Below are 24076 nucleotides of genomic sequence, written 5' to 3' on the forward strand. Positions count from 1 at the left end.
ATAGTTCCATTTGCTCCTCCACCCAGAAATTCTCACTTTCTGGGTTAAGGATGTATCTTTTATAAATTCTCACATGGCTTCATCCATGGCTGCCTTACTACCCTGATTACTGCACTCTCTCCTCCACCACAAAACTGACCATCTCTGCTTCCCTCTTCCCCTCTAGTCTCTACGCCTTTGTCCATTTCAATTAATCACAGTGTTCCTCCAAGTTAACCTCCACCCCGGCAGCATCTTCTGCTTGAAGATTCTAGCAAAACCAGCAATCTCCCCAGGGCCTTTGACCACTTTCTGGAAAAAAACAAAGTAGACAACACGGCCTCCCCCACACTGCTGCCCACCATCTCTTCCACGCCACAGAAGGACCCCACCAGTACCAAACTGTGGTATCTTCGTGTTTCTGCTGTGTGTCTCCCCCAGTTGCTATTTCTTAAGATTCTCTTAGAAAGCTTCTCTTCAACAAATCCCATTCTCACTTTCATCATACACAGAAAAAGAAAGCTCACACCTAGAATTTAAGTTAGTGGAAATTTTTTTTGTTTCCTTCATTTACTACAACTGTAATCAGCTAGTTATTGTAATTAACATTTAGCATTGGAAAGATCTGAGTACTCTTCTTGTAATGCTTTTAATTCCTTATTAGCATCATTTCAGTTGCCAAGCAACCTTGCCTTTTATGTCCACTATTTGAAGTGATTATGCCAGAATTATTTTCAAATCAATTTTAGGATAGAACAGCAACCTTGTGTGCTACCATACCTCTTCATAGATACTAATGTTGATTTCAAGTTCTTAATTGTTTAAAATGTAAATTATGGAAAGCAGAGTTAATTATAGTGAATCTACTATCAAAAAGTTAATGTGATTATAGAAAGATACAGCCAAGAGTGTTGACAATGCTTATCTTGCTCTTGGTGATAGAATGGGTGACTGCTGTTTTCTTCTTTTTGTTAGTCTGTATTTTCTAAATTTTCTATAGTGAACAAGAATAATTGTAAAAGTTATTTAAATTTAAAAAAGTAAGTATGAGAGCTGAGTTACAGTTAAATCTGTATAAATATAAGAACTTATAAAATACTGGGAATTAAATGAGAATATGTATATAATACAGTAACACTGTGTTGTTCATAGTAAATACTCAAAAGTTAGCTATTACTAAAATATTTTAAAAGTTTATGTAAGTGGTTGATTTTACATTACGTGTGTTTTACCACAATGAAAAAAGTCTATGCAAGAATTATATAGAGTCCGGTTCATATTAACTAATTTAGAAAAAATGGATTTAAACTTGGTTGGGTTTCTGAGACTCCACCCTAAGGATATTGGCTCTTTAAACAGATCAAAAGCACCACCTTTAAATACACAAATTCCTGAAGGACTTTCTTCAAGTTCACATTCAATATCATGAATGAGCCCTCACTACATCTTCTCCCGGACATTTTTAGTCTCAGAAATCATTTCAACAATATCACAATGAGGGGAAACTGAGGCTCTGAATTACGAGGTAGAACTGTCTAAGCCCTGTGGTTTTAAGCCAATGACAATCTCAGAAATAAAACTGAAGGCCTCTTTTTCTCCAGCAATAACTTATTGACAAACTTTTACTGATCACCCACAACAGCGTATGCTAGTGTCTTCACTGGATTTAATAAAACTTTGATTAAAATGACAATGGAATAGTCCCCAAATCTTTGGAATAGGGATATTTTTAAAGTTTAGAATAAAAGATTTCTAAAACAAAAGGAAACATGGACAAATTTAACCACACGAAAATGTAAAATTTCTACACATTACTACTAAAATCAACATAAAAATGGAAATGGGAATAGGAAAAAAAATACCTGTAGAAAATGATATTCAAAGAGTTAACAGCCTTTTTTTTTCTTTTTTTTTTGAGACAAAGTCTCACTGTGTTGCGCGGGCTAGAGTGCCATGGCGTCATCTTAGCTCGTAGCAACCTCAAACTCCTGGACTCAAGCAATCCTCCTGCCTCAGCCTCCCGAGTAGCTGGGACAACAGGCATGCGCCACCATGCCTGGCTAGTTTTTTCTATATATTTTTAGTTGTCCGATTAATTTCTTTCTATTTTTTTAGTAGAGATGGGGTCTTGCTCTTGCTCAGGCTGGTTTCGAACTCCTGAGCTCAAACAATCCGCCCGCCTCGGCCTCCCAGAGAGCTAGGATTACAGGCATGAGCCACTGCGCCCGGCCTAACAGCTTTTTATTTAAAAAGCTTTTGCCAACCTCTAATAATAAAAGCATTAAGCAGAAAGTGATAAAAAGGCAAAGGATATGAACAGGCAGTTCATAAAATTGGTAATATGGTTAGCAAACACACTTATGAAAACACATTCAATGAAAGCTTGATTTATGCTTCAATAGTGCCTATTACCACGTAGTGGGAAATGAAGGCAAATGATTAAACAGATGGAATCAGAAACAAATACGGATAGCATATAATACAGGGAGAACAAAAGTTCACAAAATTGAGGTTTGGTTGGTCAGAAACAAGGGATGATTTAATCTTAGAGGTGAATTAAAGCAATAAAAACCCAGAATGATAACTTTGACTCCAGAATGAGAATCTCTCAGTTTTAGTTTGTTTTAGTTTTTAAGCTCCATTGTCACTTTAAGAAAACATCTCAACCTTACTGATATTTATCTCTAAGGTGTATTGTTCCTTTTCTTTGAAGAATGCATGAAGAGTTTGTTTTATAAGATAAGTAGGTGAAAGAAGCAAAACAATGGCAGAATTATTACTTTTTCCCAATTAGGTGATATAAAATTCCCAAGTTTCTAGGTTCCCTTCCCACCTTAATACTTTGCTATGGAAGCATCCTCTGTATCCAAGAGAGGGTGGAGTGCTGGTAAATGTTTAACAATGGGCTCTCCAGTGGTGGGATTAAAGAAGGACCCATGATTAGTAGTGTTTGTTGATTTCCACAGTATAAATACTTCCAACATAGGCAGTGTCAAGCTACTAGCATGACTTCACTGTACACAGAGCTGGGAAAAGATGTACAGTAGCATACCATTATATAGCACTTATACCACATAGATACGGTTATATAATAGACATAATCTCAAAAGCAAAGCTAATAGTAAAATGTGGTAATGTACTAGGAAGTGATGAGTTTTGAGTATTTCATACCTTTGTTTTTAATATAATTTAATGTAAGTGTATATAATTTTTAATCATGGCTGTGTTTAACAATAGGCTTACAAAATTCCTGAAAATGTAACAATCTGCTTTTATGAGTTGGTATAAACCAGTCCAGCACACCACTGCTAGGAGATAATGAAACTTTTTCACAATTTTCTCTCTATATAAAGAAAAAAACAATAAGACATAAAACAGTATCATTCTGTGTATCTTTAGCACATGGCAAATTACTTTTGCCTTCTGGTCTTGTGACTCTTATACTCACTACCTACTACACAGTTGGTGGGACTCAGTGCAATGAAAAATGGGGGTACCCCTCGATCAAAAATTATTAAGAATCTCGAGACTGTAACAGCATTAAACCAAATGTGGGGTGCATGCATGTTCCCAGGTGGTGTGCCCACACAGCTGGCCCTGCTTACACTCTTGCTCTTGCCCAGTTCTTTCCCTCCCAACCACAACGAGGTTGCAGCCCAATCTCACCGTAACTGCAGAACAAGGCACAAAGTCTAGCAGTTGTAACTGCACCAGGCAGAAGTGGACAGAGTCTAACATCAGGAGGGTACATGTGAGTCTGTACTTTAGATGACCTTCTCCAGAGGTCTCAGGGTCCAACCACTGCTGTTTCTGTCAATTATCAAACAGACTGTTTTTGCTTTCATACTGTTTCCTAATGTGTTTTCATCACGGACTTAATAACCTTTACGCCAACATAGTGCCTTAAAGAATCTGTTGGCAAAGTGGCACTTTTGGAGGAGTACTCAGGCGAAGCACCGCTCCAGCTCCTCCCCAGCTAAGCCACTACTTGTAGGCCTCTGACTCATGGGGGATGGGTGTAAGTTAAGGAGCAAGCACGTACAGCACCCAGGAAACAGGCGTGTGGCATAAAGGTGGAAATGCACACTAGGAATGTTGCCTTTGAGTGCAAAAATCCAATTGTAGTTATAACAAACATCCACGTTCTTTTTAATTCCATGGCAAAAGATAGATAGGCTACAAGTTTTGTAGAGAGTTTACTATAGTGAGAAGCAAGGGAAATGCAGAAAAATCTGACAGAAGTGGTCCTAGGGTTTCAAACCTGCCCACAGGTAGAGTCTCTCTCTAATTAGACCTGGCAGGATTACTTTAGGGATCTCCAAGAGGCTGGCTTCACCATGTGCCTTTCTAGTTCAGAAAGCTGGAAAACTTAAATGCTCTATTGCTTCTCCAGAGATCTGTGCCCTTCATGTTTTCTATGTTTTCCTAGAAAGCCTAAGAAAATGCTCTGAGATATTTAGGAAACAAGTGTGCAATAGGACAGGATTTCTCAAAACCAGTTCATGGGTCACCTCCAACAAAACCACAGTGACTGCTGGCTGAATAAAAATCTCTAAGTTTGACTGTTAGGAATCTGAATGTCTAACATAACTCCCCTGACGATTATTCCTCATGCTGAAGTTGGAGAATCTCTTGTGTAGCAGGAAGAGAACATGAGCCTCAGAGAAAAACTGACCAGAGTTCAGATCTCAGCGGCTCTCTCCCTAAAGAGATGGACCATTTTGCACGGGTCATTTAACTTCTCTGATCTTCAATTTCCTATTAGTTAAAAGAGCAAAATAATATCCAACTTGCGGGGTTGTTGGAAAGATGAACTGGGTGAATTCAGGTAAAGACTCAGGCCCCTGCAGAACCATGGTAAGTGAGTGTTCAGCCACTGTCAGTCCTGTCTGTCTGCCTGTCTCTCTCTTTCTCTAAGCAGTAAAACTCATCTCTCTGGATGGATTACCCAAACTAAAATGCTGAGAATTCCTGAGACATTGTCTAACTTATGCCTAAGCATTTTTAAGACTGCCTCTGTTCTCTGCAGAGGGAGGGCTGCTATTAACAGTACGACACAGGACAGTACAGAGGAGAGACAAGGGGATTTCCCATCTCCTCCTTCCTCAGGCCTGGCAGTCACTGAAACTCATGCTCATGGAACAGACGCACCAGCCAGGGGCACAGGGTGACACCAGCCTGTCAAAGATGCAGCAGAGGGCTCTTCAGAATAAATAGCATCCAATCATATAATGCTAACACATTCTAGAGGGCCAAGAATACCTGGGAGCTGCTCTGATGCCTAGAAGCCTTTAGAATGTGGGTGCCCCAAACACCATCCTTTAAATATGAAACCCTGTGGTCCTGACTCACAGTGACTGAGGGTTCCACTGAGGAGGCTTCTGGGACAGTTGAATTCTTCACATAGCTCCTGTCATCAGTGGCTAAGGCTTCAGGCCCCTTCCTGACACTACATGTGACTTTGTTCCTTCGAGTTGCCTATTGTTGGGTCTACACGCCCATTGATGTCATGGACCTTGGCTTCTGGTCTTGTGCTCCTGTTGCCTTTGCGTACCTTGCTTTGGTGCGCAGACCACGTTGCAGAGTGGTAAGAAATACCTAATCTTTCCTTTCCCACAGGGGGAACTGTGGTCCCTACAAGTGTGTGTTTGCCTTTCTTGGCTCCAATTTTAAAAACAGATGTAGTATTTTACCTTTAATAAGCTGAGATCTATGCAATGCTTTTAACATCCAACTATTCAAACATACGTATTATTTTGGGGGGTATTTCTAGTTTGGGAGGTCCTTGGATAGAAAGAGTACAACGCACACAGTAGTTCATTGATTCATACTTTGCTCAATGGAGAATTTCAGGCAGATGTCTGGTATATAGACAGAGTCCAAAAAATATTTCTTACACATGAGTTTAATTTCTAATCTGGGGGAGGCCAGGCCTGCAGAAGGGTGGGCACAGGATTCAGGTCTGTCTTATGTGGCACACAGGTCTCTCCTGAGCACAGGAAGGCCTGTCTTAGGGGAGAGGCCTGAGCTTGCCCCAGCTCAGGTTGCTAGGGACAGGGGAAGGGAAATATGAGCAGCATGGTTTGCCTTGGGACTGGGGGCAGGAGGCAAGTTGTTTCAATTCTCAGAGTCTTGATTTATTCTTGTTTGTTCAAAGGAGATAATAATACCTGACCTGCCTATTACAGAGTTCTTTTGAGTATTAAAGAAAATCAATACAAACGGAACTCCAAGAAATAAAAGATACTCCATAAATATAATAGAATGCATTTCCCTTTACACTGACAGGTAAAAGGAAACAGTGAGTTCATTCCCATACCCCGCCAGGAGGTCTACTTGCTGAGAGGTCCCTTTCTGGGGCAGGTGTGCAGTTGTCTTTATGATGCTATCAGAAGTTGTCTAGCACTGAGAGGGGGACAAGGAAAGAGCTTTGCGAACTTGGACACTGGAAGCCTTCCATTCAGCCCCAAATGCTGGCAGCCCTCTCGCAAAGTGAAAAAAATTTTAAATGCCCAGATGATCTCATAGGTCTTTTCTACCTCTGAAACAGAGTGCGTGATTCACGTATATCTGACATGTGTAACAGGTTGTGATGATTTGCCTCATTTGCTAGCTGCAGAGTGGATTAACTAGCAATAATACGCTGAGAATGTAAAGCCTGACCTCTGATTAAAACAGAAGGTGGGAGGAGGTTGTTTCATGGTTAAAACGATGAACTATGACCCAAGGTTCTAAGCTTCTAATCACAGATCTGTAACCTTGTATGTGACATTGGGAAGCTTGCTAGAGGCCTTCAAAAGTACCCTTAATTTGCACATACTGGCTACCTGTTCTTAAAAGCATTATAGTAAGTCCTTCTTCTGAGAACAGTGTGGGTGGTAATTAATGGTTAATAATGCTAAAGCGATAACCATCAGTAAAGACTTCTGAATGCCCATGATGCTTTAAGCAATATTCAGGCTGTTACCTAGTAATGCTAGCAAAATGCAAATCCCACAGTTTCCAGAAAATCTTTTTTCTGGAATGTATTGCTTTTCCCCTTCAAGTCAATCATCAACCCTCTCCAGCACTGTCCAGCAGACTTTCTACAACAATGGAAATAGTCTCTATTTACTCTGCCCAGCAGTAGCCACCACATGTGGCTATTGGTCACCTGACCTATGGCTAGTGAGGCTTAGGAATTTTACATTTAACCTTAATTAATTGAAATGAATATGAAAATAGCCACATGTGGCTAGTGGCTACTGTACTTGACAGCAGAGCTTTAGCCAATTCAAACCTCCTAAAAGCAAGAAAGTGAGGTTGAGAAGGCAGTAGAAAGTAAATTAACAATTAATTAGCCAGTCTTTAAAATAGTTTTTTTCTTCTTTTTTTCAAGTTGGTGGGAGTAGGTGAAATCAGGGTCTAAAGCAAGAGAGTACCAATAATAATAATTTTTCCCCACACTTCTGTATGGTCTCCCTCTCTTTCACAGGTATTAAAATGAGAAGACATCTAAACTCATTAACAAAATAACTAAGCTAGATTGCTTTAATCTAAACCAACACTTTTCTATACAAACCTGTGAAAATAACCAGCAAGATAAGGTTCAAGAGAAGCATCAGCCTCACTCTGTCCTCGTCCCAGATCACCGGTAAGGAGACCCACAGACGCACAGGTGCGTCCTCTGCCATGGTTTCTGTCGTAAGCTCTGCTGCTGCTCCCGGCTCTGACCCCTCCGTAGCTCAGCTCCAAGCCCCAAGCGCACACACACAGAGCAAGAGGAGAGTGAAAATCACAGACCAAATGTGCTCTCTCCTTCTCCCTCCAGACGGAGTGTCTTTTCTTTTTCGCCTCTTTCCTGTAAATTCCGTGACAAGAAACTGCAGTACGTAATACACAAAATCCAGAGCTCTTCCCTGAGTTCCCACAGTGTTCTCATGGCCCGAGAGGGACGTGAACAAATGGAGGCCGTTCTCCTTAGTCTACGTCCTCACCTGTGAAGTGCACTTACTCAAACTCTACACGCTATGAAAAACTTATTCTTCCTGCACGCCTTTGTGTATTATCGCCCTGTCCGTTGTACATATTTTTTCCTGAACAGTGCAGTTTTCAGGTGTTATAAGCTCTAACGGAAGAGGTGTTTGGTCACTGTAATTCTCCTTGTGTGTACTGCCCAGCACAGTGTCAGATGCAGCTAGGGGAGTAATCAATGCTTCCTGATCGTGGATAAAAGACTCAATAGGATTTTTTTTTTTTTTTTACAGCTCTTGGGTTTTAAGGCACTTTTTTCAGTTCAACACATTCCAGAAAACAATATATCATTTCCCTTGTAGGATTTGTTGAGAGGAGTGGATTAGGCTTGGTTATTTTGGAAAAGGACTTCAGAATCAGTCATGTATTTTTCAAGTTGGATGTCACAATTATTTGAAGGCTAGGAAAACAGTCCTGAACTCAGCCAGTAGCTGTATTATTGGCAGGAGAGGAAGATAGTATGACAAATACATTTTTGGTCCCACTTTTTTCAAAAGTGAAATAGAATGAAAATCCTTAGTCATGAAACAGTCACAGTGCCCTGCTAAAGCCCAGGAAATATGACTACAAAAAGGTGTAAGGAACTTTGCAGTTTACTAAAGTCGGGAACTAGGTGCCAGTGAAGGACACGACGAATAATGGCTCCTCGCCTGCCACGCTTCCCCTGGTCCCCACTGTCTTCTAGTTTATCCCCCTTCGTGTACATTTTCTAAGGAGATTATTTTAAAAGAGAAAACCATTCATTCTGTACCCAAATTCAGACTTAACTGAAAGATTAAAGTGTAAATAAATTTAATTAAAATTTAAAGCTAAGCTGGTAATAACAAAAATTCTCCCTCTTTCCAAGTTAAAAAGTCTACAACAAACAACACTTTAAAGCAGTGACCCTCAAAGTGGGGTTTTTGTCTCAGCTGCATCAGCATCACCCGGGAACTTGTTAGAAACGCAAATTGTTGGGCCCCACCCCAGACCTACTGGAGCAGAAACTTTGGGGTGGGACCCAGCAGTCTGTGTTATTTAAAAAAAAAAATAAAAAACAAAAAAAAAACCCTCCACATGATTCTGATGCATTAATGTTTGAGAACCATTACTTTAAACCAATCTCGAAATAGTTGAAAATGTTCAATGTACTAAATTGTACTAAATGCATATCCCTAAAATGTCAAATGTTTCCCAATTCTATAAATAAGGTCTGAGCAAGCACTAAACATGTCCAGCCAATAGTCCCTACTTCTGAGATCTAATCTTGTGCTGCCTGGGATCTGATTCAGCCTCCCCTTGGCTTCCCAGGAGGCTCCGGGGGCTGAGGTATCTGAGCTGAGCCACAGGGGCTCAAGGGCGTCACAACAGGAGAGGGAGGACACAACAAGCCGCACACTGGGAATGTGAAGCTGGAAGTCTTTGAACTCAAAGATTTCATTGAAAGCCATCCATTTTAAGCATTCCTTTTCTGGAAGGGAACAAATATGAAGTACATACTTTTCAATCACTCTTTCACAAATAACAATCAAAAGAAAGTGCTTATAAAATTTTAAAGAAATCTTTTCAGATAATTGCTTGTCAGCCACACTAAGCCGCACATCCTTCAAGGTGAGTACAGAGTGCAGTGCCTGAGTCACCCCGACAGCGCGTGTGGCTGCACGTTGGCCTCCCGGCCCCTTACCCTCATCACAACGTTTAGAACCACTATCTGCTAGGCACCGACATTCTCCAGTTACCCAGTCCTTCCCTATTCCACGACGACCTTCCAGATTGTAAGGGGAATTACTGAGACTTTATTTCTCCGTATGATTCAAATTTCTATTTGGTAACATTTGCTCAAGTAACACAGTCTTTACAAGCCCCAAGAACAAAAGAACAGAAAAGTGTCAAAGCACCAGATGCACAATATCATTTTATGATATTTTTCCATCACGAGAAAAACCTCCATCCTAAGAAAAATGGAAATGCAAACTCTCCTCAGTAACTTTTCTCACTTTAAATTGCACTTCTCATCACGACCTATTACACCCACATAGTCATGTGCCATAGGCTCTGCAGACTGTCTCCAACATTTCAAAGGCTCAAAAGCTATTTTTAAAGCCAAAATACAATCCAGGTTGCTATTCTATAAAGCACTTTTAAGGAAGAACAAAGTAATATAGCAATTATTATGCATGTAGGCAGTTAGCCAACTCACCAAAAGATTGAATGCAGCTGTCAATGAGATCGTCCAGGCTGGCTCCTTTGGCTAAATGTCCCAGAGACACCATCATTCGGAACTGAGTGATCTGGGCCAGGCTGGGATGGGAGGGGAAGGGGCTGTTGGCGGGCTTCGCCTCTAGTCTTGCTTTAGGGGCAGCTCTGCAGCCATGAGGTTTCCTGGGGGAAGAGAGAAGGCAGTGAGGGCAAGCAGAGCAGCTAGGGGACAAACTGGCAGCTCCATGCTCTGAAGGCAGATTGGAGAGGAAGGGAATGGAGATAAGACAATTAATCCTGGGAGTCCAGCTGATAGAAGACATACTCCTCCCACTTAGCATATCCATCAAACGGACTGGTTGGCTGTTAAAGAGACATGTCCCCAGCAAACGACAAGGTGAGATTTCAGGGTTGCAACTGGGGCTCTTCACCCTGGCGTTAGGATTGCTGCATCCTACTGTCTCCCAGTTCCCTAAGGGAAAAGGCAGAGGCAAGACTGTATCTCGGCAGTCTTTATCTCCTAGCAGTAATTTTCTCCTTTAGCTGCTAGGCCACTGACTTGGTTCTTAAGAATTGTTTAAGTTGGTCTCATCTTCAGCTAACTTCATTCATCTTGAGCAATACCAGAGATGCTACACAAGCTCAGGCAGCCTTGGAAACATCTTTAAGGACGTTGGGGAAAAAGTCAAAGACTAAGGACCCATGTGCAGGAAGTGAGGGGTTATGGTGGTGGTGTTTAGATTTTAATGAGTCCTGCCTTTCTTACAAATTTTGGTTGGTTTTAAGACCCTGTTTCCATCATTGATGATATAAGCAATCATTATGAGTCATCTTTATTACTAAACATCATTCTATCAAGTCCTTATTTGGGTTCTTAATGATTAAAAAAGCAGAGCTATGAGAGCTTTGTTCCAGAACTAAATGTAAAAAAAGACAAGTTTGGATCTGGAAATGGCTTAGGACTCCAGTGGACCATCATTCATTCATATTTAGCTTTATCATGACCTAGCAAGAAGAGAAGAAAAAAAGAAATATACCTCAGATCCACAACTTTAACTGCTCACTATATATTATAATGGCACTGACTAATCAATAAGTGCTTATGATCACAATGTCTATGAGTAAGACATTGTGATGGACCAGGGGGGACCACAGTGAGATAGACTATATGAGATTACTATGTAAACTATAAAATATTATGTTAGCTGTTGTTATATAAAGGCTATCTAGAAGTCCCTTAATGCAAAAATCTAGCTGGAGAATCAGACTGAGATAATGAAAAGGTAACTATGTAAATCTTAAGTGTCCTATGAGTGTCAAGGGTAAGAAATGTGATGTTCTCAGAGGTGGGAGAAGCAGTTCCAGGGGAGTGTTTAGGAAAGCTTCTACCCAGAAGGGGCTGAAGAAGTGCTAAGATTAAAATAAAATGCTGGGCACACGTGGGTTTGGGAAACCAGCCTGCTAAAAGACAGTGTGCTACAGAACTGTGTGGCCACTCAGTATGCAGCCAGACTTGTGGAGGTGCACCCTGGCCCTTTGGGATCTAGTTCAAACTAGCTCTAGAGTGCTGCTCTGCTGCTGGGCTCTATTCTGACCTGGGGTGGGTCCCACAAAACTGAATCAACAACTGGCTACTGGGCATCTGCTAACTCAAGGCAGTAATTCCTAAAAGATCAAGTTGGTGGCACAGGACTCAATCAAAGTTTCTGGCCATTACTGATTTTTTACCCAGACCCTGTGATAGCTCCAGAATCAGATCAGTATCTGAGAACAAAATAATAATCGGAAAACAAAATAATAATGGCCACCATGAATTCAGTACCTATGCTGTGGCAGACACTATGCTGGGGATTTACACTGTCTCTGAAGCTTACAGCCCAGAAAGATGTTATCTCCATTTCATGATGTTGAAACAGAATCTAAAAAATGCTAAATGACATAGCCAAGGTTATACAATTCACATGTGCTAGATCTGGAATTTGTACTTGGCATCTCTCCGGCTTTATTCATTTGACAAATTTTTACTGTGCCTGGAATTAGTAAGTAGACCATCAGAATTAGTAAGTAGACCATCACAGAGAGGCTAAAAAGGTCAATTCAATTTAAAACAAAAGTGAAATCCTTCAAAAGCACAGCTGATAACATAAACGCTGAATCTCAGCCCCTGCTCCTTTTGCGGGTCCCCAGAACTATCCCCAGGACCTCAGAGCTACGTGGACACTTCATGGTTATTTTGCAAACCCCTCACCCATAGACATGGAGGTCCAGGCTCAGAAGGGTGACGTGACTGGCTCCTGGTGCAGAGGCCCACTGGAAACCAGCCTCCTATAGCCTACGCCATGCTCCCCAGCTTGCCTCCTTTTTCTTCCTGGAATCGCTGATAATGCTCTAAACCTGGGGCTTCTTGTCCAGTGTTGGGATTAGTCAGCTTTCTGCCTCAGCTGCTGCCTGTTCAGCATTCAGACCTCCACCAAAGGCAGAGTAGGAAAAAGATGAAAATAAAGTCATTCATAGCAGAAGTCTCTTTCAGGCCTTCCACGATACTTCTCCCTAGACCCTGGTGAGGAAACAACTGTAACAAGAGGCTGCATCTACCCATAGAGCTCTTCCTGCTGGGGCTGCAGATCCAAGGAAAACTCCATTTTCTTAGTTGGTGGCACTGGCCATTTAGGACTCATAAACCTGCACTGTTCTCTAACGCTAGTAATGTTTCCTACTGTCATCAGTAAAGGAAACCACTTTGGTTCGTAAGGGGATTCTCGGAGGTAGATTCTTTTACCAGAACTATGAGAGACTGGGGTATAAAGAAAGAACTCGAAGGGAGTAGTGGAAGGAACAAGAGAAGGAAGGGTGCAAGAGGTAATCTTGGAAGTATCGAGGTTAGAGAGACTCAGAGGGCTCGGACAAGAGAAACCTGAAGAGCAGAAAGTATTAAAAACCAGACTGCAACCTAAGAGGTCTAGGAAGATGGGGCTTATTTGTAGCATGAGCTAGGAATCTTGGCTCTCTTGCTGTGCAGTCTCTTGACTGGTTGGCTCTGTCTCTTCTGGTGAAATGATGGTAGATAAAGATTTATAAAATTTATAAAGACTTATAAAACGCTTTATTATAGGCAGGTCTAAGGATGTTTCATCAATCTGTAGAATCAATGGCCTCTCAGTCTGCAAGGGCTTATTTTTAAAGGACAGTAGCCAAATGCTTCCTGGCTAGTTCCCTTGTGAATTAAAAAAGCAAAACCCTGAGAGAAACAAATTAACTTGAAGGTGCTTTCTGAGCCTCCAAGTGACCAAGGACCGGTAGGGTTTACTGAAGGAGACTGCCAAAACTCTGGACTGGTTTAAGGGAAATCCTCTGCAGGCAGAGGCATCTCAGTGGAGGTCACCGTTTTAGGCTGAACTTTTTATGAAATCCAGCCTTGAAGAGTAAGTGACGAAATGGAGGGAGAGATCTGGAACTTCCACAGCTTTCTTTGTAGTGAAAGGTGACTTTTATTGGCTTCTAGCGAGGATTCCTTCCAGTTCTGTCGTCCCCACCCCCAAAATAGTGCAAAGTACCTGGTGGACACTCAGGAAACACATGGCGGGTGGGGAAGGGAGTGCATAACGGACCAAGAACCTTAGTTCGGGGGATTATAAATACAGAAAGTCCAGCATGGCAAAGCTTCCTGTCGCTACTGGGTACGGTCGTGCAGGCCGGGTAGGCGCAGTCACATCAGTGTCTATGTGAATGGGGTTATGAAGTACCCAGTCATACGCCAAGGCCAGGCCATTGTCCAGACAGTTGCCTGGTTCTGGTCCTTTGACGACAAACTCAGAGTCGCCTGGCCCCTCCAGGCCTCATTCTCCCTCCAAGAGCCTCTGACACACTGTCATTCTTCCTTCAATTTGTCATCCAATACTCCAAAAGCATCTCTCCAGAATCACAGTGGGGGAGGGGAGGAGTGCAGGTGCCCACCCAGAAGGTTACACGGCTCTCTGACCAAAGGGTCTGGAAACTACTCTGGAGCAGGGGCGACCCAGCGGTGCCACCTCGGCTCGCTAGCCGCAAACGCTGCCCGCCGTCCTGGGCAGGGCCGGGTGAGAGCGCCAGGTGGCGCTGCCAGCGCCCCGCGGCCCGGCAGGTGCGGGCGGCGCGGAAAGCCGGTGAGTGGGAGTCCCGGGTGCTGGCGGCGAGGATCTGGGGGAGGAGGTCGGCGGGCGGGTGCCGGCTCAGCGAAGGGCTTCTGCCCTCGCGATTCCGGGTCTCGCCGGGCGAACTCTGCCGCCCCCTCAGCCCCAGCTCTCTCCCTGAGCCCCCGCGCGCGGCGCGCCGGGCGCTCCGACGTGTCGCCCTTCGTGCCCGTCTCACCCGACTTCAGCTGAGACCCTGGCCCCCGGCCGCCCCCAGCCGGGCCGGCGACTTCCCAGGGGAGAGGGAGGGGACGCCTGTGCGTTCGCCTCTTCCCCAAGAAAGGAAAGTGGCGCTCCCGAGGGCCGCCGCCGCCTCTACTCACCGCGGAGCCTCTCTCGCCTTGCCCAGGGTGCCCATGGCCGCAGCCCGCGCGCCCGGAGCCGGCTCACCTAGCGCGGCGGGACGGGCTCGGCGGGGCGCGGCGCATCGCCTCCGCCGCCGCCTGCCCGCCCTGTCCGCCCCGGGCCTCGGCGCCCCCGGCCGCCCGCCCGCCGCTCTCCGAGCCGGCGAGCCCGCACGAGCGCACTCGCAGGCACAAACTTTGTGTGAGCGCGCCCCCGAGCCTCGCACTCGCGCGCGCGCACGCTGTCACACTCGCCCGCTCGAGCCACCTGACAAACGCTGATGTTATCGGCTGGAGGAAGCGTGCGGCGCTCTGCAGCTCTTCTCCGAAACCTGCCCCCATTCCTCGGTAGTGGCCAGAAGCCTGCACCTCTCCAGGTTCTCTTTTCGCCCCTGCCTGGCGTCGGCCTCTCACGGCCAAATAATTAAGTCCACGGGGACCTGGGGAGGCGGGGAGGCTCGCAGGTGCCCTGCATCCCACCAAGCCCCCGCCTCCACCTGAGCCCGGGAAATGGGCTTCAGGTAGCTGCTCTCATGGGACCTGCTACCCCGCGGCCTGCCACCGCTGCTCGGGGTATTTCAGTCTGGCTCCCGAGGACCCCTGCCTTGTCCCCTCCCAGGCCTCTCCCGTATGTGTCAGGGCGCAGAGGCAGTCGGGGTAAGGAACTGGTCAACAGTTGTGGAGTTGCCTTAACCTGCGCATTTGGGTCTCTGGGTAGCAGCCTGCAAGACCGGGCGGTGGATGCGTGCACTGCGCCTGGAGGAGGACGGCCGGTGTGGAGGTGCGCTCTGGAGGCGTGATCCATATCGAGCGAGACACAGCTGCCCGGCGTGTGTGGGTGTGGGAGACGTGGGGAAAGGTGGAGAGGAGGAGGGGTGGGGAGAGCTTTCTTACAGCTTCAGTGCGGGCGGGAGACCTGGCCCAGAACGGCGGCCCACCCGGTGCCTGTTAAGTGATAGTGTTGGTAGTAACAATAGCTAATGTTCATTGGGTGCACTTGTGCTAAGTGCTTTCGCTACAGTGCCTTGTTTAATCCATCCTCCCAAATACAAAGAGGTCACTGTTTTAGAGATGCGAAACTAAGGTTTTCTCTGATCACACAACTAGTAAACAGCAGAGAGAGCTATGACTTGGATTGAGATCTGTCTGACCCCCTGTAATCACTGCTGGACTGTCCTAATAACATTCATTGTCATGGCCATATGCCATAACTAGCCACAATCATAGTCGTCTTCCTAGCTGTAATGTCCTGGCCCTTAAAGCCTCCCTCTGCTATTTCGTTTATATATTTCCTTATAAGCCACCTTGTCCTAAAAAAAAAAAAAAAAATCAAGATAGCTTACAAGAATACATACCCTACAAAAAGAAGTGTGTGAAATGAAAAATAAGGCATTTAAAATGGAAAAAAAAAAAATGAATGTCACTTGAAAAAGGTGTACCCTACAGAGTCCAATACATTTGCTGCAAGTGGGACCAAAATTTGCCTTCTGGATTTCTAGCAGTCAAGTTCAAGAGAGAGGCCTTGTCTAAAATTCAATTCCTGTCACATGCAAGACCTAAAAAGCAAAAAATACTCAAGAGAATATCTGTTCTTGATACTGAGAACAGCAGAAAATTTTCCAGAGAATTCTCATTGACACTGGGTGATACAAAGAATCAAGTCCTCAGTCATAGCCTCCTCATATAAAGAAGGGGCAGGTATATGTTAGATAAATATTAAATAGTGCTACTCTTCCTCACTCATGGGCTCAAAAGCTCAAAACTTTTTAGAACCATCTGTTAGACCCCCTCTCTCATGTAAGCCCTGCAACCTAAACAACTAACTCAGTGGATGTCTGAGAATGGTGAAGATTTGTATCTATAGCTATATCTGTATCTGCCTATCTCCCAACAGTCCTAAGTTTGCAGTCTTTGACTTGGTTCATAGAGGAGACCTTCTCTAATTACCAGGTAAAAAATCACGTTTCACTGACCTATCCACCCCAGAATGAGCTCTTTACCACTCCCTTCTCAAATACTTAAATCTATTACTTCCACTTTCTTTTGCCCTATAATATTCCCTGTCTTATCTCCACATCTAAACTATAAATTATTTGAGGTAAATAATCAGGTTTTATGCTTCTTTAGGTTCCATGGAATAGCTAGCTTTGGGTATACGTGGGGGATATTACCAATAAATGGCTGTAAATTTGACTTTGAAATGTGGAAAAAGGTGACTTCAAAGAAGGAAATTAGATCTTTCCAGATTATTTCTGGAGAAAGGGTGCAAGTTTTCCTTTTACATCCTCTGTTTACCGCAGAGTTGATCAGCTTGCTGGCACTGTACCCTCTAGTTTCATGGGATCCCCCTCATGGGGTTATCCAAGACCTTCAGTGTGTCTCTATTGCTCTATTGCTTCTATAGTTCCATTCATTGCATTGAGTCTTTGGACAGCAAAGGTCTTGTATGTGGCAGGAGAATAATCCAGACTTACACTGTATATGCATGCATATATATGCCAAATGGATAAACATAAACCTTTATGTAAATGCATAATTATTTGTAAATACATGTCTATATATATATACAGATAGACTATTCAGTATATACACATAATACTAAACACACATGTAGGCAGTTACACACACCTACACACCTGCAGTCCATTATATTAATATATATAAGCAGTAGAAATTGAGGTTATTAGCAAATGAGTCTTGCTGAGTTTTCTAAAGAAAGGGGCCTACATATGTTCAGCAAGCATCTTTCTCTTGGGCTTCCTGAGAACTCTGCACATTACTTGCATCTGATTCCATTTCTGTGCTCACCTGAGCTCTTTTTTGAGGCTTTCTGGCTATTCCTACCTGAGCAATAAGTGTTTTCTGAAACCTAAAATAGTAGAGGTTAGATCTCACTCTCTTTATCATCTGCCATGTGCTTAGCCTCCTTGGTGTTGTTTGAGGCACCTCAAGAACAGTTCTTTTCTTGTACCCTTCTCTTACTTCTCTTTTGCTTCTACCTTTTTGATAAGCAATAATCAATGTCTCTGTAGCAGCCAGTTGGGGACCATTGTTTTCCTCTGCTCAGCCCGTGAGTCAGGCCATTCCTCTGGACTCTTTCTCTGTCCTTCTTCCTCTTCTTAATTAGGCGTTCTTAATTAATGTCCATGGACCTTTTTGCTTGGATGGTGGGGGGATGGTGTTGGAGGATGATATGTGAAGCCTCTGAAATTACATCCAAATTATTGTATATACTTTTCCTGGGGGAAAGGTTTTTACCTTTCATCAGATTTCCTAAATGATCTATTACTCAAATTAGGTGTTTTTTATTTTCTGCTATGGCTTCAACAGGACCCATATGACTCTCCTGTCTGAATATTCAGACTCACAATTCCAACCACCACCTCCTTTCATTGTTCCTCATGGCCTTCTCTCCATCTCTAAGGCCAGATGCTGGTCTAGGCCCCCATCATCTCTTACCTGGACATGTGCAGTATCCCCATAACTGGGCTCCCTAATTATAGAACCTATGAACTTCCTTTTGTCTGATTCTTCCTTCATGTTGCTTCCACAGTTACCTGATGACATCATTTCTCTGCTTCCAAACTGCCTAGGAATCCCCAGTTGCCTACAGAACCAAGTGCAAACTTCTTAACATGGTGCACCTTCCTGACTGGACCTCACCTGTCCTTCGTGGGCTCTAGCCATGCCCTCCCAGGCGGCTGGCCTCTTAGATCATACTGTGGTCACTCCTGGAAATTGCTGTCCACTATGCCCTCTCAAGCCCCAGTACTTTTGCTCGTGTGCTTTCTTCTGCATCCCATCTCTCTTCACTTGGTAAGCACCAAACCCATCTGAACCAGCAGGTCACCTTAGAGGGCGCACACGGCGCTGCCTGCAGGTGTGGAGAGGTGCAAACCCACCTTTCAGAATCTGCCTGATGACTGATTGTGCTGAGAGAACCTATTGGCTACCATTGTCTAACACAGATTCATTTAAGCTATACTTACTGGATACCCACTTACTTCTTGCCACTGAGAATCTGGTGGAGAACAAGACAGGCAAGATCCTTGTTTACATGAGCTTGCATGTCTAGCAGACAGGATGGTAACCAAGTCAACAAGTAAACAAATAAACACGCTGTGATTTTACACTCTGATTTCCAGGGGCTGCCATTTCGGAGTCAGGATACCCTGCCCTCAGAGGGGCACCATGAGAGGTCCCAGCTGAGGCCACCATAGGGACCTGAGAGGATAGAGCCACCATGTTTAGGGGCACACAGCTCCAGAGGAGAGTGAGGTGACATGGAGAGAGAAAAGGAGGGAGGGCGTGTGGCACCATCCTTTACTCTCCTGCTGAGTGCTACTCCGATTCTGAGACAGGGAGAATTGGCCTCATTATTTGCGTTACTGTGACTGGCTATCCCACACAACAGCACGTTACACACCACAGCTCCCTGCTTCTGCTCGCCTTGGACCACGGCTATGAAGAATTGCCCACGTGGGAGTATCTCCTTTTGCCCCGGCGCCTTTAGTTGTGGGGTTGTGGTGGGACTCCTGCCTGACCCCTCGTCCTCAGCGTCCCTCCCCATGCCCAGCGTGCCTCTCTGGAAGTCTCTCTAACTGCGGCCGGCTGTTCTGGAGCCTGCTCCGGCTCCTTGAGGTACCCCCAGGATTCTTCAAAGGAAATGTAATGAATGTCATGCAAAATTGTATTTTGAGCTAGATTACCCCAAATATAGAGCCAGAAAGTGAAAATTCATCCTTGTTTTTAGCTGCTCAGAAGGTTGCTGCCTTCTCAGAGCCCCCCAGAGTCATATGTATTTGCATCACAGAGCCCATATTTTCAGTGAAATTGGCCTGAACAGCCTCTCCAAGTTTGATCAAATTTGATCTTGGTATTTTTTGGGGGATGCTAACACAACAAACAAATAGAAAGGCACTCTGTCTCCTCGCTTTTACTCCTAGTGAGAGGGGAGTTCTTGGAGGGCTTTGAGCAGACGAGGGATGGGATCCAATTTCTACGTTAATAGGGTCACTCAGCTGATGAGAGGCGAGCATGGAAGGTTCTTGGTAGAAGGAACCTTCATAATTTCTGTGTGGGTCTGCCAGGTCCGTGGCTTTCCAACCACTTTGAACATTACTCCACAGTGAGGAAGCTGTTTTACACTCTACCTCAGTCGGGTGTACGTCTACGCTACCTGTAAAACTGAAACCCAGGCTGCATGAAGCAGTATCTACCCTTGCTACATGTATTTCACTCTGATCCTTCAAATCTATTTTTTTTAATGACATAAAAATATGCTGGTCAGAACCCACTAAATTGACCCACTGCTGTGTTGGGATCGTAGTTTATAAAACACAGCTCTAGGTCTACCTCCCATGACAACAGATCTCAATCATTACCTCTGGAAAAGGGAACTCAGTGGCTCTGGGTCTGGGGACTCACCTTTTCATGGTTGCCCTTTTGTTACTTTAATTTTTGTATTATTTGCATGCATTTGTTCAATAAATAAATGCTATTTTGCATCATTCTGGCAGAGAATTTCTTGCTTTCTGATCCTGGCCTGAATAGGCTTAAAAAAAAAAACAGAGGCTGGGGCCAGCAGTGGTAAGTTGCTAGTGAATTACTTTGTTCAAGTTGGTAAAACAATATCTTTTTTTGCAAATGTTTGGGTGGCAGAATGGCACTGTGGTTAAACATGTGAGCTTTGAAGTTAGATTGAGTTGGAATCTCAGCCCTCATGTTTCTTAGTAGTGTGGCTCTAAGCAAGTCAATAACTTTTCTAAGCCTATTTGTAAAATTAGGTACAAATGCCTACCTCATCTAACTTTGCCAATGATTATACGCTGTGGTCTCCAGCTTACCTGCAGAAAGCAGTGAAGATGTTAGGGTTTTGAGTGCTTCTTTTGTGCCAGGTTGTGGAGCTACGACGGTGACTGTTTCAGTAACTTAGTAAGTGCTACACGATGACATCCAAGGGGGCACCTACCCTGGATCTTGGTTGATGAAGGGCCAACTTCTCAGTGGAAGTGCGGTCTAGGCTAAGATGCAAAAGGTGAGATAAAGAGTGAGCTGAACAGAAATGGGGGGAGAGGGGAGGAGGGTGTCTTAGAGAAAAGGAATATGCAGGGTAAGGAAGAGCAGAGTGCTTTGCTGAACCACAGCACCCAGGAACTTATTCTGATTCTCCTGCCTCCACCCCTGCCAATATATAAATAAAGTCCTCAACCTGACTTAATTTTATTGCCTTTGCAGAGTCTGAGGTTTCACACCTTGAAGAGTCCCATGTTGAGTTCCTTAAATCCCTTGCTCCATTTTGGATGTGATTAAATTAACACCACTCCTCAAGTTTGCCTTTGGGTGCTTGAGATGAGTGGTGCTGAAAAGAGGGCTGAGTTAATTAAAATTCAACACTGGGCCTCTTTTCAAAAGGCTGGCATTGCAATCCAAAGAGCAATAATTTAAATGCTAAAACCAGTTTCATAACCCAACCACTATTTTTAAAACTTCTATTGTGCACCCAGCACCTTACTGCATTATTACTACTTAATAATTTAACACCTACAAAAGTACATGGGTAAAAGCTGGCAAAAAACAGTTCATAGAAAGATTCAAATAGCTGGGACCAGCCAAAGGATGTGGTTTTCTGGGTAAAAAACTGTTAAAATGCATCCAAAAAGTACTATGATAAGCACAATATTGAAATGAAAACTCCTGAATATTAACAGATAAACTTGTATGTGAGCAGTGGAGAAAATCATTGCAAATTAATATGGACAGGTGTTTCTCCAACTGGGGTCATCTGCAGATGTATCCTTAAGGTCTGCAAGAAATTTTTTTTCCTTTAAAAGGGGTCATACTTTACTCATATTAAAGGAATCATAAAGTAGCCCAATTCATACAAAAGTTAAAACAAGCATTTAACCTCTAGATTTTGATAGCTATCCCACTACCCCTGTGCGAAAGCACAATCTCCCCCATCCCACATAGGACTAAGGTATCTTTTCTTCAGTCTGAGTCTTTGTCATGTGAAACCCTCGGGGCAGAGGGCAGCCTTATGAAAGCATAACAGGGGATGGAATAGTCCGTCCTGCATGGAAAGCGAGATTGTCTCAGCCAGACTAAGAAGGATGTGTCTGAACCCTGTGGATAACTGTGTTCTCTGTGAATACAGAGTTTGTGTTTCACAAGTAATAAACTCACACAACAAGAGAGAATCATGAAAATTAGAAATGCATTGATTGACAAGCAAAGCTGAAAGCTCACATTTGCCGCAAGTAGGAATCAAGATTGGTCCGTATATGTGTCTAATTTGCAACTGACTCAAATATTTGGTTAAAATGATTTCTCAGTACACATCGATAAGATAGTCCAAATTTACCGTAAAAGAAAACACTGTCTTTTTTGTTTTGTATTGTTTTGTTTTTCTGTATCTTGTATCAGAGGGAAAATATGTGACTCCAAACAGAGCGTGCAGCTGAAGTCTGCATGATAGCTTCCAGGATGGACTGAGATGTAACTCTTGACTATATAGTCAATCAGGTATTCAGCTTCATTGATTTCAAATGATTTAATCAGTAAAAAGCATCACCGCCTGTTGTGATAAATGTAATCGGTGCCCATTTATGTGCGATTTTCAAGTGCCCAGAAGTGAGGCTTTGCTCCCAGAGGATGGTGACCTCATGCTGGATCTCAATTTGGCCCATGCAGGTGTGATCCTGCTGTAGTGTTAGTGGCTTTGACGTCATTAGTTTGTATTTGGATTGGGGGTGTGAAGAAATCTGGGTTAGATGTATGATGCATGTGTGAAATAAACAAGTTATATATAATCAAGGTTGGTGGCTGTTTTAAAGATCTTCTTCAAAAATCAAAGTTGCTGTGACTTTTGCCCTGTTCAAGCCAGAGGAAGTAAATGGGTGGAGCGGGGGTGAGGGTGGGAAGTAGAGGTGGGAGGGGGGTGAGTTTGTCTCTGGGCCCCCCTTCTATTAAGACCTTTCTAAACTCAGCAGGAGTGGTAGGGCCACATTTTGACATTTGTGTGCCCCTTCCTCCACAAAAATATATTTTAAAATATATTTTATGACTGTGTTGGCATAAAGATGAATATAATCCAGGTTAGATTCATTATGTATTATTATTATATTCATTTTTTTCTTCTGATTTTAAAAGAAATTAAATGAAAACACTTTTGTGGGCCCCTGTTTGTGCTTTGGACCCTAGGAACTGTACCTCCTCGATAAAGCAGCACTGGGAGCTAGGCTTGATGCAGGGGGCACCCCAACAAAGGGAGGAAAGCCCCCTGAACTCGCCAAGTGGGTTCTTGGCTTCGTGCAAGAATGAGTTTGAGAGTAAGCCAACTCGCTACAGGAAGGTTTAACTGAGACAGAGAAGACAGATCCTACTCCACTGACAGTATAGGGGTCCTTTCCCGGGCCGGAGGGTCACTCCTTAAGGGGCAATGGTAATGTTTTTAAGTGTTCACAAAACCCATACGTGACCAGCATTGTCTTGAAGTCAGGCCATAAAGGTTAATCATAAACTGCTGGCACAGAAAGGTAAGCACAGACAGTTTGTAAGGCATCCAGCTTAGAAATTCATCCATCCTTGGGTGGTCCCGGGTGGCGACTTGCTGGCAGCTTCCTTGTTCAGGGTGGTTAGGGTCTGGTATGGGTCAAAATGGCTGTGCTTAGGCTCTCTCAACCTTCCTTTTCTGTCTCGTCCCTACGTTAGGTTTGCTCCTGTGTGAAAGAGAAAGTGCTCTGTTTTGGTTCCAGGAGAGTTAGTGGCTTGTAGCTGTTGAAAAATATTGGTGTAAAATAGAAGAAAAAATGAGTTTAGAGCTCCCTTCCTATCCCTTTGGGACATGCAGTGATGGAGGAATAGGAAAGATTACCACCTGGAGAGCAGCAGGGTGGGAAATGGGATGAGAGGTGAAGGCTAGTCTGGGGAGGAGAGATAAGCACACGATTCTTTAAACTAGGGATTCTAACAAAGTATTTCTAGGACAGGGAAACTATTCTATATGATACTATAACAATGGTTATATGTCATTAAACATTCATCCAAACTTACAGGATGTACAACACCCAGAGTGAACCCTGATACAAACTGTGGACTCTGGGTGATAATGATGTCAACGTAGGTTCATCAGCTGTAACAAATGCACCACTCTGGTGGGGGACCTTGGTAATAGGGGAGGCTGTGCAGGTGTGGGGGAAGGGGGTCTAGGGGAAATCTTTCTAACTCAGTACTTTGGCATAGTACTTGACATATACAGGAGCTCGATTTTGCTGTGAACCTAAAACAGCTCAAAAAATAAATAAATTCTATTGAAGGACTGGTTAACTGTGTCTACACTTACACTTGAGACTTGGTATAAAGGATACTAGACCTAAGGGATTTAGACTCAGA

General features: G+C 43.8%; 1 protein-coding gene across 2 annotated transcripts in view; it reads right to left on the minus strand.

Annotated features, from left to right (window-relative positions):
• Positions 1-14879, minus strand: part of RASGRP1 (RAS guanyl releasing protein 1 (calcium and DAG-regulated)) — a 70946-nt gene extending 56067 nt beyond the window's left edge. The window contains exons 1-2 of one of the 2 annotated variants that reach the window (XM_012649175.1): positions 14663-14879; positions 10172-10353 (exon numbers count right to left, since the gene is read on the minus strand). In XM_012649175.1, coding sequence (XP_012504629.1) covers positions 10172-10353; positions 14663-14697 — 217 coding nt within the window. In that variant the 5' untranslated portion in view covers positions 14698-14879. The remainder of the gene's footprint in view (positions 1-10171; positions 10354-14662) is intronic. The other variant, XM_012649177.1, reaches the window with a different exon arrangement.
• Between the last annotated feature and the right edge of the window lie 9197 nt (positions 14880-24076).

This window comes from Propithecus coquereli, unplaced genomic scaffold (assembly GCF_000956105.1).
Source record: "Propithecus coquereli isolate 6110/MARCELLA unplaced genomic scaffold, Pcoq_1.0 Scaffold3, whole genome shotgun sequence".
In the NCBI taxonomy this organism is placed as follows: Eukaryota; Metazoa; Chordata; class Mammalia; order Primates; family Indriidae; genus Propithecus; species Propithecus coquereli.